The sequence below is a fragment of the Aedes aegypti genome, chromosome 1, assembly GCF_002204515.2.
Source record: "Aedes aegypti strain LVP_AGWG chromosome 1, AaegL5.0 Primary Assembly, whole genome shotgun sequence".
In the NCBI taxonomy this organism is placed as follows: domain Eukaryota; kingdom Metazoa; phylum Arthropoda; class Insecta; order Diptera; family Culicidae; genus Aedes; species Aedes aegypti.
In genome coordinates, this window is record NC_035107.1 from 309,593,216 (window position 1) to 309,610,450 (window position 17,235).

At 38.1% G+C, this 17,235-nt stretch overlaps 1 protein-coding gene across 4 annotated transcripts in view; it reads left to right on the forward strand.

Annotated features, from left to right (window-relative positions):
* LOC5579159 (homeotic protein ultrabithorax) overlaps positions 1-17,235 on the forward strand; it is a 611,952-nt gene that overhangs the window by 348,583 nt on the left and 246,134 nt on the right. Inside the window, exon 1 of one of the 4 annotated variants that reach the window (XM_021838503.1) lies at positions 2,721-4,236. The exons of 2 other annotated variants lie outside the window; for them this stretch is intronic. In XM_021838503.1, the coding sequence (XP_021694195.1) occupies positions 3,603-4,236 (634 nt within the window). In that variant the 5' untranslated portion in view covers positions 2,721-3,602. Of the gene's footprint in view, positions 1-2,720; positions 4,237-17,235 lie in introns of those variants that run through there. One more of the 4 variants, XM_021838501.1, reaches the window with a different exon arrangement.

The following is a 17,235-nucleotide window of genomic DNA, read 5'->3' on the forward strand; positions in this document are numbered from 1 at the left end:
AAATATTTTTACGACACTCACTAAGTTGACCCCAAATTTATCGGTAATATTCGAACACAAAATTATATATACTTGTACTAATGACACAAAAAGTTGGCATAAAGTTTAAGTGGTCCAAGTAACATTTTTCATATTTTGAGAAAATAAGCCCATTGCTAACACTTAGCAATTTTGAATAAAAATTTTAATTCAACATTCCCACACATCTTTGTGTTACTTCCAAACAATAAAATATGAAATTATCACTTCATCACTATCATGGAAAACATAATCCAATCTAAGTGCATTGGGTTCACGATGACAGAAACAAAAAACACCGTTCTGTGGTTAAGTTCTTTTTGACTCAACAGTTACTTGTACAATAATAGCCGTTTAATGTTTGCACGGTCAAACTGGGTTCATATCTTCGAGATAAAATGATAACCTAACAGCATTTTTTCAGGAATCTATATCTTTAACCCCGAAATCAGTGACATTACGATAGTTTGAAAACTAAAGTTTTGCTGGGTCAGAGCATTGATGACAAGAAATATTAAAATTTGCGTTCAATCAGAGGGAATCAAGTGAAAATTTTGAGTACCGACCAAAATATACTGGTCCAATAGGCGGGTTCTATGATATTCCACACAGACACCATATAACTACCAAAAACTTCTGGAATCGACTTAAAAAAATGCATTCAGCTCATTCGGTGCAGACAGAGTGCTGCACAGAAATATATTAAATGGCCAAATCAAAACCAGATGCATTGAATTATGTAATATTTATGAATTTCCATTGATGGATGAAAAAAATATTCGTTCCATGCTGAAAAATCTGAAAAATCATTTGGAAGTTAGACTTTCAGTTTCTCGAATTCATAAGCGCGCTGATTGTGCACTCTAACTGCATACTTTTATCGATTTTTATTGATCATCCAAAGTAATTTTTTTACATATCTCTTGCATTTTACAACAATCGTCAAATTTGATCAAAGTGAAATGGAGATTAGGTGATTCTGCATTTAATGACAGAATAATCAAATTTTCTCAAGTTTTTTCTTGGATCACTCTGACTTAACGCCGACCAAATATCCCTCTGTCTGTTTTAGACTATGGAAATGATAAACTTCAACATCCATGTTTATCAGATTGAAAACATATGGATTTGGTTCATGTTAATTCATTTTTATTGTATATTGAACCCTCCTTCACCAATTATTATTTCATTCTTTCCATCATTTTTGTCATAATTTTGTTTACATATGTTGATTGCTTGCGCTTCTTCAATAATAATATAATTCTCTTCTGATAAGTTGGAAAACGTATCTTCGCCATTTGGTTTGTATTACTTTTGAGCTACTGTCACACAATGTTGCTTCATAACTAGACAAACACAATAATTCGGATAATAAATTCAACTTAATTATAAACAACGATTTGAATACATTTAACAGAACTTTAACATGAGCACGAAAATATTCTTCATCAAATCATTAATTTTTCATTCCAGCTCTATCAATGAATACGTGTTATAAAATATTCATAGATTTTCTAACTTAACTCCAATTTGCACATCAACCAAATTTTTCCATAAAATTATTTTTTTAAGTCATTTTTAGTTCTTTTTCTTGGATCCAATCCAAGAAAAACGTCCTTATGATCGATCTTCTCGCTTTCCACTCTCAACAAGAACTTCATCCACGAATGAGGCATGCTGTTTTTCCTTCGAAAACTCCGAAGCCACATGCTAGAGTTGCATGGAAGACCGAGTCAAAACGAAAAAGTCGGACTAACTTTACCCATCGCCCATCGATGGCACTGCACTGATAGCCATTCGAGCAACGACGACGGCCAGCGGTTCCGTCCGTCCCCACGCAGAAGAGCCACGGAAAGGACATGCAACATCCAACGTCGTAGAGCCTAATAAAAATGAGTTATTTCTCGGCAGCTCGAAAAGTCCACCGGAATGAAATGGCCGTACGGTGGTGTGCGTTGGTCCCTTTGCACGTGTAGTGGGTCTTCGGCGGGAAAGGATAGCGAACTTGGGAAAGAGGTGCCACAAAGGAAAGATGAGATCACACACAGTAGGCTATTGATGAGGACGATGATGGCACACCATAAAACCATAAAAAAGGAGAGTAGCGAAACCGAGAGCGAGAGGGCGCATATGCAACATGCTGTGTACGTGAATGGGAACGGGAATGAAGACCAGACCTAATGATCGACGTCGAACTATGTGTGCAGCAAGCAAAACCAGCAGCCTCTTATCCAAATCCTCACACGCCACATTAGAGTAGGCGAGCGAGCGAGAAACGAGATCACGTGGAATGAAACAACGCTATTGCGCAAGCTACAATACACAAGAAGAGATTATATTTTATTTTAATGTATTTTATATGCTCATAATAATGATGTATTTTGTCGGATTTTATGTGAGCGTAAATGTGCAATCGAATGTGTGTGCGAGTCGCGGATTCGAGCAGCTCTCATGTGGCGTCAGAGTTCGCTCTCCGCGGCTAGCATGTGCGTTTTGTGGCCCATTCGAGCTGGTTGAGGAATTCGAGTACCTCCCAAACATCACCCAACCACCCCTCGATAGGCTCGATTCGGTCGCCCGGCAGCGTGCAATGTTTTTCGTCTGTGTTGCGCCTCACTCACTCACTCACTCACTCAGTTGACTCGTTCGCTCGCTCGCAAACCGCACATACGGAATCTGTTTTGCTGGCTTGGCGCTCCTGCACCTACTCTCTGCCAGCGGAGAATCGGTTCGAGTTCGAGTTCGAGCGGTACACACTTTGGGTCTGCTCCGCGCTTTTGGCCTGCGAGAAGCGAGATATTGATAGTTTCGGCATTGTCGTATCAAAATAAAGTGAACATTCGTTTGAAGGCAACCGTTTAGACAAGGCGCGTTTTATTTTTATTGTTATTAATATTATTATTGCGCTCCTCTCGAATATAGACCAATAACATCTTCAACTTTTATTAGTAACACTATCGAAAGATTGTTGCACAAAATCAATCCGAGTGTCGGAAAGCGAGAAATTTCGCTGATTTGCCAGTTTTTGGCAAAATTTTTGGTACGGAACGAAATTCTTGGCGCGATTTATTCGGGAAAAGTTCGACGTCTCCAATCGTTTGAAAAAGTACGGGCGGCGGAAGTTGCGATACAGTTTCCAAAGCAGAAGTGATAAGTGAAAGATGAAAATTCAAAAAAAGTTGTGAAACAGGTGACAATTTGTGAAAAGGAAAACAAATCAAACCAGAGCGAATATAGAAATAAGGTCGAAGAAAAGTGACCGTGAACACAAAACAATTTTCAGAAGAAGACAGTGTGTGAAGGCAAAAAAACATCAAGTGGCCTGGGAAAATTCAAGTGAAGTGTCTGTCCCCTGCTGATGATGTCCATGCGAAATATGGGTGTTGAATGCATGGCAGTAGTGATATGAATATAAATTGATTCTAAGTCCACTGTACCGTTGAGTTGTTGAAGAGAGTGCTCGAGACTTGCTCAAATAAACACCGAACTGAAAAAATAACCGTTCCGCACAAAACGAGGAGCGAGGTCTAGGCGTTTGTTGTATCTGCCGGATTCGAACGAAGGTATCCAAAATTTTGGCCAACATGAATTCCTATTTTGAGCAAACTGGTTTCTACGGTCATCCGCATCAAGCGGCCGGAATGATGACCACAACTGGCACCCACCACGATCAGACAACTGCAGCAGCTGCGGCCGCATACAGAGGCTTCCCACTGTCCCTCGGAATGTCTCCCTACACAAACCACCACCTACATCAGAGTAGATCGTCGCAAGATTCGCCCTACGATGCCAGCTTACAGGCAGCATGCAAGCAAATTTACGAAGGTTCCTATAGTACCAAGGACTGTGGGAAAACGGGAGGCGGAAATGGAACCACAGATACCACCAACGGCTACAAGGATGTGTGGAACTCGACCAACACGAGTGCCACCAATAGCAATACCAACACAGCGACTGGCGGAAATGTACCTGCACAGCAAAATAGTTCAGTTCCTGTACGACCCTCGGCATGTACACCAGATTCCCGCGTTGGAGGTTACATTGATGCCTCGGGTGGAAGTCCCGTCAGTCGAACAGGTTCCACTGCTGCCACCGGTGTTACCGGAACGTGGAACACGAACCAATGCACATTGACCGGTTCGGCCGGTGGTCAAACAGCTCCAACCACCGGTCTTCACCAGTCAAACCATACATTCTACCCCTGGATGGCTATAGCAGGTGAGTCAGTGCGGGTGTCAATCAAAAAACCGCTCCCACTAGTGTGTTAATTAATTTAGGGAACCTGTAGGAACCCTTCCGGTTTGACAATACTCAAATCTCCCCCAAGTTACAAGGATGCAACGTCGGAATGCTGGAATCTGGGTTTCTCTTGATTCCTGCATGCGTCTTCTGTTGCACTCCATAATTTGAATGAAAATTTATGAGGGTTTGTTGAACGAGTTTGCGGGCACGTTGTTGTTCTTTCGAGCCTTTCCGGGACACTCCGGTCGTTTGCGGTGACCACAGTCGCTGTGTGTAACGAAGAAGAATCTCACGAGAACGCACGCTGGAGGGGGAGATTATTAAAAAACGATTTCAGAAATATTCCCGCCGGTGCATTTGACCGAAGAGCAGGGCTCTACCTGCCTTCCAATTCTCGCCGCTTTTCTGGGCCCGATCTTAATATATTCACAATGCGCAGCCACCTCTTTTTTTTTGTTGCTCCTCATCTCAGATCAGGCATCTTTGGTCCACGACCGAAGGAGCTTATTGGAGCAATCCCAATACCTACTATGTTTCATTTGCGCGCTTCCATCCGGTCCGGTTTTCCTTCTTTTGCCCTGGCCCCCGCTTCGGCACCACAAAACGCCACGGGGGAAGCACTCGTAAATATCGTTAAGCATCTTTCCGATCTAATTGATTTAAAAGCTGTTTTCTATAATTATATTTGAACATTTCTGGGGAGTTTTTTTTTGGGGGGGAGAAGGGCACGCAATCAGCTGATTGTTTTACGAAAAAGTTCCGATGCCGGGATTCCATGTTCTCATCTGAAATAGTTCTCTTACATCATCATATAAGAAGATCAGTTGAGACTTTAACTTTTTTCGTCTTGGTGCGTTACTAAACACAAGCCTTCATAAATGATTCGTATGAAGCGAAAATTACAAAACCGCAGGAAAAAACACTAGGCGTTAAAGGCAACAAAAGCGAATGAAACCTGTTCCTCTGTGGTTTTGTAAGCGCTGGATAAACTGCGAGGATCTTGGGAAGAATATAGGTACTTCGTACCATCAGCCTTCAAAACGCACAGTTCTGGCGGTGTGTGGAAAATTGGTCAAATTATGTGGAGGATAGTTTTTCTAGTTTATTGCGATGTTCGGTTTGTGTGTAACCTAATTTTGATTTTCATATGAATTCCACTTTTTCTGAACACTTTCTGAAAAAAAAACTCTCAGAATAGTTTTTTTTTTATTATTCATTGTCACGGTACTTGTACTTTCATAACTTTGCCCGTCATGGCATTTTTTGAACATTTTTGAACATTTCTTTCAATTTTAATTTGTAAGTGTCTTTCAAAGTTAAATTGGCTTATTCAGTACTGTCCGATGTTTCGGAGTCTTTTTGTTAAGTCGTCTTCAAATGGAATAGTTTGAAAAGGTTAAACTAGTTGTCGAATCGTTGAGCAGTTTTCATTTTCTTCTAAGGAGCAAATTGTGTCGGAATTGCTCTGCATAGAGCAACAGTAAATTTACTACAGTGATACCTCCATGAGTCGATGTTCCATGACTCGATATCGACTCATGGAACCATACTAAAAACATAATTTCATGGTTACTATGAAGGTCCCTAGAAGCAACTTTCCAAAGAATTGCTGTTCCATGACTCGAAATTTCCATGAGTCGATGGTCCCTTCAATATCGACTCATGGAGGTTTCACTGTAGCAATAAACAAAAATGTATGTAGAAATAAGCAAAAGCGTTCTAATTATTTCGTATTTTTTCGCTTACATAAAAATGTTTCCAATTTCTGTATTAAAATACCCAAAGTTTGTAAAAACTTCCATTGTGTGGTGTACCGGAATTACTTTCAATTTTTTTTGAAATATGATGAGTATTTAAAATTAGTATATGCTTGAAAATTGCCATTTCCTGGGAAATTGTTAGCGCTAGTGATGGTTTGCTTCAATTTCGATCTATTGGATTACAGATGTCAATAAAATATTACCTAAGCAACAACAAAAAAATAGCATACGAACAGAAAGTATTAAAAGAGATCTTTTGGCTACAATTGGATAATTTCAACCGCTACTGTAAGGAAAAAATATAAAAGCATAAAACCGCTTGAGCCACTACTGGTACACGTGTTCCAGTAGTTGCGCTAGTGCTCCAGTACCAGCCGTTCGGTAATAATGTAAGATTGTAAGGAATTTCAATCAAAATAGTTGATTTTTATATAGATCTAATTTTTTTTCCTCGGAGCAGTACCGTTTTGATTCATATTACGGACACTTAAGGCCGCGGTGAAGTATAACCGAGCAAAAAGCACATAAATAACACTTTCTGTGTGATACCTCTGCATTATCCAGCTTCAAACACACTTAACTTTCGAATGGCGAATGAAGATTTGGGTTTCGCAGCTCAAATAACCTAAAATAAAAAGAAATCAATGTTTTTTTCCATGATTTTTATTCCGGACACAAACTCACTTTTGCTTCAAATTACGGTCATTTTGATTCGAATTCTGGACAGCACACGAAAACCAAAATTTAACTAGTAAAATTACACATTGAACGGCTGAGGGCGTTAGAAGAACGTCAAAACTAAATGCGTATAATAATTTTTCATGGCTTGCTATGGAAAATGTTTATTAAAACAAGCCTGAAAGTTGGGAACTTTTGAACGGGAAATTTTGAAACATTTTAAGTGAAACCTTTCACATACAAAGTTGAGTGTCCGGAATTTGAATCAGAACGGTAACTAAAATCTTTCGAATGAAGCATAACGATCATCTCTGGGAATTTTTGTCATTTTTATACATATATTTAAACAACTGCTCCCATCAGTTGATCGACTACTGGAATACGACGGCAACTACTGGGGCGAAAACCTCAGTATTCATAACTATATTATAGTCTTTTGACAAGATGAAAAGCTAAAATTTGGCAAATCGACTAAACTAGAAGCGATGTATCCTCCAAAAATAGCGCATGTCATTTTTATCGAAAAATATACGTTTTATTTCATAGTCCAATGTACTGTTACATTACAGCCAATAACACCGTACAATGTGTAGCGGAATTTCTTTTTAAAATTTTAGAAATATTCTGTGTATTTGGGATTAGTGTAAACCATATTTGCTTTGAAATGCCATTTGCTGGGAAATTGGTAGCGCTAAAGATGGTTTGCTTCAATTTCGATCTAATATTCCATCTAATTTCATTGGTTTTCAAACCAGTTGCATTTTCATTTGCAGCCTGAGAGGTCTTCACGATAAGAAAAACTGGAGGAATCTATCCACCTTCTTATATATAAATAAAAGTGGAATGGTGTTTGTATGCCACGAATTGGCTTGAGAACAGGTCAACGGATTCACAAAATTATTTCACTTTTTTGCACTTTTGCAAGGGCTGCAACGTGTTCGTGGGTAGAAAATGTTTGAGAAAGACTCCGGAATAGTCTGAAAATCGGTAGAAAACTAATACGTCATTTTGTATGGCAGATTGCATGCCATTTTTCAATTCTCTACTGCAAGACAAAGTTTGCCGAAACCACTAGTTGTTCAATAAAAAAAAAATCAAATTGTTTGATCTTTAGAATCTTCAGGTTTACTATATTTGTTAGCATCCCTCACAACCAGAATTTTACATTACTTAACATCACATTGCACACTGGGCCAGGAACAGAATTTAACCAGACAAAACCTCTAGCGTAGACTTATCTCTGAATTATTTGTTCTTCAATTCGATGACAAAAGTTAGTTGGAAATTTTGCCGCAACGACGCAAACTTTTTTGTTTCACGTCCTAGGGCTTTTGCGTCCTCGGCGTCAAATAACAAAGTTTTGGTGAAAAATGATAAAATCACGCCAAAATCTTAAAATATTTCATTACAAACACCATGCGTCACTGAAATTCGATAACATGCATGTGCTGTATGTTAAAAAAAACTGTTATTTGAAAATTTTAATTTTCGAACAAATTATTGCAAAAATATCATTATTTGTAATATTCCTCTACTCAACAAAATGCAAGGTTTTGCAAAAATTTATCAATTTTACGCAATACGCTATGTTTCGTCTACCAATTGTCAAAGTTTTCTGGATATATATTTTGATACACTTGAGATATCTGAATTCAAAATAACCGTATTTTTCATGTAAATAGAATAGAATATTGTTAAGTTTACCATTATGCTACAAGATTTTTGACACATTTTGTCAATTATGATTTGACAGTCAAAGAAAACTGTGTCATCAGTATCACAAAGTCCGATGTCAAAAGAAGCCGATGGTCATACACTGTTGGTTAGCCAGGTGTTCAAATATCTAGAAATTTTCATATAGAGAAATGTACCAGTTATGGCTAGAGTGGTTCCCTATTTGGCCATATCCCGAATAACACACATGTTATAATTATGGCATATCAACTACTATATAACAAAATATAGTCATATAATGGTTATTCTGCATCTATTATAACATGTGTGCTACTAGGGATGTGTTTTCTTGAAAACTTTCACATTTTGAATATTTTTTTAATGTTTTGACATCGAGATTCATTTGATATCAAACTAAACATACAGAATGATTAAAAATTTGAAAATAATCAAATTATCACGTATGGCGAAATAGGAAACCATTATGTCTTATGTCTCATTCCGCAGCGGCCCAATTGGAACTAAGAACTTGTCCTACTATAATATCATTGGCGATTCCCTAACCTTGAATCTACCTGTTCCACGAATAGAAATTCTTGACGGACATGGTGTAGTGGGTAGGGGGGTCCGTAGCCTTGAGGTTACGCTTTCGCTTCATAAGCGGAAGGTCATGGATTCAATTCCCAGCCCCTCCACAAAAAAAACCCGTCCAGCCACCAGAAGACACCGCACGGAGGAGCGTGCTTCGGAGAGCACATTCATCCTCCGTCAGTATCAGATGATGACTGAGACAAACTGACCCTCTTCGCAGGCAGCTAGCCTCACTAACAGCAGAGCTCTCTCCTACCTGCTCGGTGTGAGAGTGAAAGAGTAGGAGAGAGTGAAAGTTGATGTAAATATAGATAAGTTAAAAATAGATCTGTATCGATAAAGAAGCTACCGATCAACTGATTCCGGCACAGTAGTGGCCACGAGCACGGAGTGCCTTAATAATAAAAAAAAAAAAAAAAAAAAAAAAATGGTGTAGTGGTTAGAACACTCACGCCGAGGACCTGGGATCGAATCCCATTCCCGACATAGTCACTTATGACGTAAAAAGTTATAGTGACGACTTCCTTCGGAAGGGAAGTAAAGCCGTTGGTCCCGAGATGAACTAGCCCAGGGCTAAAAATCTCGTTAATAAAGTCAAACCAACCAACCAATTCTTGATTTTACGCAACAAATTTGCATCTATCAAGTGAAGATTTGCTAGAAAAGCAGATTCCAATCATTTACTATTTGCTCTAATATCTCAATTTGCCGAAAAAGGCATTTTAGATGCGTATAACAGGTAAAAAGTGAGGTTACAAGTCGCTTCTGTAAAATATATTTTTCATACCCTGTGATAACCATGACGAAGCAAGTTTTCTGACTTAAAAAACAATTCACAGAATGTGTCTTCGATAGCTTGTGGTATTTTTATGCGCTCTGAAACTTTGCCGAAGAGGTCAAAGCTTCAGGACGGTGAACAAAAAAAGTTTGCATCGCTATAATCCAAAAAACAGTCTTCGAAGAACGCGCTCCTTATGCGCTAGGCTAGAGGTTTTGTCTACATATTTTTTTTATGGCCCAGTGTGGATTGTCTCTAAATCTAACTGAACCCTTGAAAAAATACGTCAATGTATATAACGTTTTCAACTATTTTCTCACCAATTTCCGGCAGAGTTCCGAAAAAAATGGTTTTTGTAATAGAAATTGTGTTGTTTGCAATAATTGGATCCTTGGTTACAAATATATTCACGGAGTTTCCTAATTGTCCATATTAGTTTAATTCCGACCGCGTTTTTTTATAACAGTTATTTACTAGAAAACGTAACATATTTGTCTTATAATATTAACTTTCAAGTATGCAACTGATTAAGTAAAATCTTGAGATTTGCGAAATGCTATTTTCATGTTTCAGAAAAACTTTAGTACCAGAACGCTTCACGGCATCAATAATTTGCTGCGTTTTCCAATAATCGATTCGCACAGATAAAATTTTCCGAAAATAAAACACGAACTGAGGCAATTTATAAAAATGAAGATTGGTCACTGGGTTTCCTGAGAAGCAAGCAAGCAAATAATCCATATCTTCAAATGAAAAATAGTTTTTCTTGCCCCTTCTTGCCTCGATAGGAGCAAATTTCCAATTCATTTTCACTAAACAATAGCCAATCTAACACACCAAATTGCATCCTGTTTCACAATTTTAGACTATCCATTAGAAAGTGAAACTTGTATCCCTGCTCTAAATTGCTGTGATCTTTTTTGCATTTTATCCAAAAAAATGGACAAAATACCTTTTAGAGATCATTTATTTTGTTTTCATAAAAGATTACTGGGAGCAAGAAAAAAAGTTGATAAATGTTTTCAATCAATTTGGGGTACTTTTGACGTTTTTCCGTCTTTTGTATGAAAGGGTGCCACTGTGGAATATTCTAAACTATACTTCAAATAATAGTTATCTTCCTTTTTCTCTTGGGAATATTATAGTTGGTCAATTTTTAATAAAACGCATCTCTTAACAACTTGAACATCTTTATTTTTTCTTTCTAGATTATCGGAAACATAAAAAATCGGTTACAAAATGACTGAGTTATTCATGAAAGTTTTCATTTATACAATAAAAACAGTTTGCAAACAGTAAACAATATTTCGGAATTTTTGGATTAATGAACAATTCAATATTCAATTTTCAATTATAACAACGATTTTCTAACACAGTGTAATTGATCTGATTACATTTTGACTTCATTTTTGAGTCACTCAGTCACTTTTTTTGAAACCGTAAGTCACTATTTAGTCACCTTTTCTCAAATCCGGACACTAAACAACTATTTTTGGTAGCACTTTTCACTGCCAGCCCTGTACTGGACAATAACGCAGACATTCAGCATTTTCCATACAAAATGTTCAAATTTTGAGAATTGGATCTCAGATTGTGGTGTATTAATTGAATAAGTAACCTTAACGTCAGATTGAGGATAACTTTAATTTCACCTGAAAGAAATATAAGTTTTATCGAATTAAAAAAAAACTTTCAAATTTCACATTTTGTCAAAATAGAATTCACATATTCTGTTTTGACAAAAATGATAAAATTTCGATATTCATGCATATGACAATGGAATTGTTTAATGTAATACGACCTTCTGCAAAACTGTTAAATTTGGTAAGGCACACATTTTCAGTTAAATTGTTTTTTTTTAATATTGGACAATTAAAAATTTATTGGTTGTCTTATTGGTTGTCTTGTGGGCTTCGTGGCCTTGCGGTTAGCGGCGTCAGTCGTCTAGGCGTATTGTGCCACGGGGCGTGGGTTCGATTCCCTCTCCAGTCGATGAAAACTTTTCGTCAAACGAAAAATTCATCGCTGGGCTACTGGGTGTTTCGTGTTGTCCGTTGCCTAATGTTAGTGATCGTTCAGTCTGTGCAGCCTATGTGCTGAAGACGGTGTAAATTGTCTTGTAAAGTGTTCAGGTTTATGAGATAATTTAGAACTTGTATCTCAATCTCTTTGATTCAAATAAGTTATTTCTTAACTTTGGTTAACATTTCAGGACAATCAGAGCACTTGATGCTGAGAACCAATCCTCCAAACTCGATTGGAAATTGACCAATGCGTATTTTTTCCAGTCCCGTTTATTGAAAGCCTGCTTTTTTATAAAATACCATTTCTTTTGAGTTTATACTACTTCTAAATTCACGGCATAGTTTATTATATTTCAAAAATCACGGCTTCAAAATAATCTGAAACAAATTTCATCACTAGTTCCTTTTTGAGAATAAAATTAGTCGTATATTGTCTGCAACAATCCTTCGAATTTTAGGGTAAATCAGCATCTATTTGACGCTTTCAAGTTAAATAAACAAGTTTTTCGACAACCATATTATTCTCAAAAAAAAATTGGTTTATTCAACTTCAAAGCGTCAAATGGATACTGATTTACCCCAAAATTTGAAGGATTGTTGCAGACAATATATGATTAATTTGGTTCTCAAATAAGAATCTCTAGATCCATTGCTGATTTCAAACCCTCGGAGACGGTTTCTGAAGCTCGTTGTCTTTCAAATATGCTCAACTAGGTGACGAGCTCCAGGCCACGAAGAAATATGGCAATGACTCATGCAATTGGCACAGATTCTGAGAACTTTAAGCAGCATGATAAAAGCAAGCATGAGAAAATCGAATATTTTGCAAAAATGCGTCTCTGACGGGAGGCTCGCGGTTCATTAAGTAGATTGAAGATCGAAATTTGAAGTATCTCACATAACTGAAGAAAACTTCTGATTTACTAAAAATATTGCTGGAATCATCAAGTGACCCTTCATTACAGTACATTTATGCAAATAGAATAAGAATTTTTGGGTTGACCAATAGGCCGTTATTTTCAATTACCTCGGTATCTTGTTTTTCAGTGTAGAAACCAAAAATGCACAAAGACATACTATTGATAGCTTTCTTTGAGATTAAATCCAAATAACAAAATAGAAGTGTTGAAGCTCATACTAATGTTTTACAATTTTCTTTCTAAGAAGCAGTTAAGAAAATTTTTCGGTTTGCGTTCCAAGAAAAAACGACTTCAAATATCTTATGCAATTAAAAATGCTTTGTCTATTAATCGAAATCAATCCTTTTGGAAGACTTTACTGTTCTTACTTGAAGTCACTTTAACGTGAAGATGAATCGAAGCCAAACTTCAAATTTTCAAGAGCAATTGGAAACGTTTTCCCATATGTTTGCTCGATTTTATTCCCAAAACTTTAATGGTAGCTTAGTCCCTTTTAGAGTTGAGTTGATTTCGCTCAAATTTTCACAGCAGCTTCTGGTGGTCCAAATGAACAAATTTTAGGGGTGTAACTTAAATTTTCTGCAGTTTGATCATTATGGCTCATCAAAACGTAGATAGAGTTTTCACAGCCTGAACTTTATTGGTGTGCCTTCTGTTAGAAGCTCATGGAATCTTGTCAAAATCGATTTGAATTAGCAGAAGTTGTGAAAAATTGATTTAATAATGTTTTTTGTGCAATAAGAGTTTTCAAATCCTACACCAAGCTTGACGAAAGCTATTGTCTACTTCTAACCATAACCCCTGGTTTGGACAAATAAAAAAATATTGAAAGTGTTCAAAGTTGATTCATATAAAAGTATTGAATAAATAAATAAGGCAAAAGTTATCCCGACAAATAGTATTTTTATTTTTTAATATTTTTTCCTTGCTGGATCTATTAGTTCCAATTCTAAATTCTATTAACGTGTGATAACGACGGCCTGCTCAGTAAGCAGACGATAATAAGTTCAGTCCCAAATAAACATTGGATTGAACTTATGACTTTAAGTTTGATAAATTTCAAGCGTTTACTAAACGGTTCTTATGCCCTTCCATTGACAACATCCAGTTTTCCGTGATACCTAAAAAAAGCTGTATAGATATCTAAATCTGCCTTGAATAGGTGTCCAGTAAATAATCCTGCTTCAGATATTATATTCGTAAAAAAAAACATTTTTTGACCACATAACTCTGCCCTTCACTCATAGTGCGCCATGCAGCACAAGATACCATTATCAACATCAGAGAGCAGAAAAAAAACTAAATTAAAGAATACATACCACGTCTTACTCCCTTCGAATGAGCGACCCCGTGCATCGATTTCTTGACGTGCTGAAATTTTAGACCTTCAGCGTAAGAATTGCGCAACACACATTATGACCCCTCCGACAGTCAATGAACAAGAAGCGGCCGTCGGACTTGGGAGTGCGATTTTTTTTCTCGCATCGCTCTTCAATCTGTTGGGAAGATTCGAAAGTGAACGAAAATTGAGCTGTTTCCTCTAAATGAGTCACACCCTGTTCCTGCGGATACGATTGGATATGTATCCGACGATGTTTACGAAAGGTTTCATCTTGTCTCGGCTTTCTTCTGCGCGACAGATGCTCGAACAAATGCAATGGTTGACAGAGAGAGTATTTTTGGATTCTCATATCCCTCATTCTCGGTGCACTCGGTTTCAATACCGAGAATGGAGGGTCGGTCCGAAGTTTGACGCTTTTACCTCGGATAAACTTTAATGCTCGCATCTCAAAAGTCTAAAATTAAAACGTCTGGTTTCTACATAGTAATCTAACAAGAGGCTCTTGTTTTTATCTCGCACATATCAAATTTAATTCACCCTTTCTGCGAGCGCTGTAACAGCCATGACTCTCGACGACCACCGCTGCAACAATAATCAACCAGAGAACACATGTCCAGTAATTTGTCCAGCAAAATTATCAACCATCCGTCTCATCCGCAAATCCTCCCCTTCTTGGTGGAGAACCCGTTCGTCCGTCCTTGAAGAGGTCCATGCTGCCTCCGGTGGATCTTATTCAAAAATATCTCGCTGAATTTTTTTGAAGGACCTATTTCGATTATAACAATGCTATATTGAAGTTTTTTTTTTCTATAAGTCGAAAGATAAAGCGTTCCATACAAAAAACGCAACCGAAGAGATTAATGCGGCTCAGTTATTGATTAAAGACGAGGTAAACAAAAAAAGCCCCTCAATCCTAGATAGGACCTTTCCAAAAGTCGCGCGAGATATGTCGATTGCGTTCTCGTGATCATCGCGCTTGACGATCGCTTAAAATGCAATAAAAAGCACTTCCCGAAGCCCCCGAACGCATCTTTTCCCTTTCAACGTGGGCTCACTCACTGTCTCAGTTGGGTGTAGGTAAATTTTTCCTCTTGTCTTGAAGGTACCTATCGATCCGAGGGCCGATTGTGTGAAAGGAAACCGATACTGGCTGCGTTCGAGTTCAAGCACTCGCTTGACTTTCCTATTTGAATGTTTTGCAGTCCTACAGGAAAGCACGCTCCGATAAGATTGCGCATCTTTCTGCGTCCGGATTCGTTCATGTAGGAAACTAATCGAAAAAAAACATATTCCCAATAAGAAAATATCAAGTCGAAGAAGAACCTGCCAAAAAATTATTAGGTACGAAAAAACCACCCAAAAAAAACAACCGTCGGACTAAGTCTCGACCAAACGGAGAGGAAAAGTTTCCTGTTTTGACGTCTTCGAAGGCGGAAAGCAGAAATCTTCTTTCTTTCTCGGCAACATGGAGTGACGGTGCTTCCCCAGACCGTTTATTATTAGAAAAATCTGCTCATAAGTCGATTATTTTGCATAACCAAAGATCGATCGCATGCATTTGCTGCGAAAACGCATCTTGAAGAAAAGCTCGCCTTTAGTACACAGCTCCAGCGAGGTGTTGCCACAGTTATGGTTGAATGCGCGAAAGTAGAAGATAGAAGATAGAAGATAGAAGATAGAAGACAGAAGATAGAAGATAGAAGATAGAAGATAGAAGATAGAAGATATTTTTTCTGATAAAAACAACCTGGAGATCACCGTGAGGGTGCGTCTGCCCCTGCTCAACCTCCTCACCCATGCTCAACTGATCTCTGACGCAGAAAAATGAAGTGTCGGGTTCAGCAGATTCCCGGACTGAAGCTGCAGCAGAACAAAAAAAAAGCTAATTTATGATTTACAAGATGAATTTCGATGTAATTGAAAGACGCTATCCCCTCGGTGTGTGGAGGTCCGGGAGGACACGAGAATCGTCGAAGCCAGCTCCCCGGGGAAAAACGAACTGGAAAATAACGATAACGAGCCGCGAGAAGGAGGAAAGTTTGCTTTTTATATTTCTCAACCAACCGCTCTCGCGCGGTGTACGAACTTCTGTTCAACTGTTCGGATTAATCCGCAATCTCCCCGGAGTTACGGCCCGGCCGAGTGCCCTTCTTATGAAGTGCAAATGCGTGCCACTACACTGCTGCTGCTGCTGCTGCTGCTGCAGGTTGCGTCATTGGATCGATCGGTTGGGTGGTGGGAAGGGACACGTCAGTTTTTATCATTTATTGAACTTTGTTTTATCTCGATTGGGGTTTTGTGGGGCGAAATTCTCCTCGCGAGTCCTCGCCGAAGACCGTGTGGTGGCTTTTTAATGAATTTGATGTCTTGTTTTGAGCTTTTAGTGGCAATTCCCACCGTAAATTGATTTTATCGAGCGAGAATAGCAGTGGTGAAACGAATTTTAAATAATCGTGATTCAGTAAATCAACGTATTCCACATAACATATGGAAATTTGATTTGACAAATTAATTTTAAAAATGTTATCTATTTTTAAAATTTTTTTAACAGATCCCTGTAAGGATCTGTTAAAATTCTGTTAAAAATATTTAGGGAATTCTTAAGAAGATCTTTACTAATTGTTTTTTCGACATGATTGCTGAATTTCTTCAATGTCCTCTATACATCCTTGGTCAAATTCTAATTTCTCTTATTTTCTTTCTTTTCTAATTCTTGGAAAATTTGACGATCTAGCGACACCCACAAATGCTGGGTTCTTGGATGATTACTGTCGATACTACTATGGTGTATCGAATGCATAAATTTAAACCAGAAGCACACGTTTTTTTAAATTCTAAATGAATTTCTAAGGTCTAAGGTGAAACATATCGGAATCCAAAGATGACCAATCTTAGAAGTTGATTTCAAACTGTTTCACCTTAAGTCCAAAAAGCAACTTTTTCGGTTTTCGAGAGTTTGTCACAACCGAGTAGTGTTTGATCCTTCGACCTTGACACTTGCTCCTGCTGGGGCGGGTGATGAGGGCAGGATCAAACATGTCGCGCGTCGGTAGTGAAGCGGTGAAAAAGTGATCGGTTCGTTAGTAGTGTTTGATCCTTCGACCTTGACGCTTGCTCCTGCGGGGGCGGGCGATGGGGGCAGGATCGAACTTGTCGCGCGTCGTTCGCTCAGAGAAATGAAAAAGCGCCGCGGATCGCTAGTAGTGTT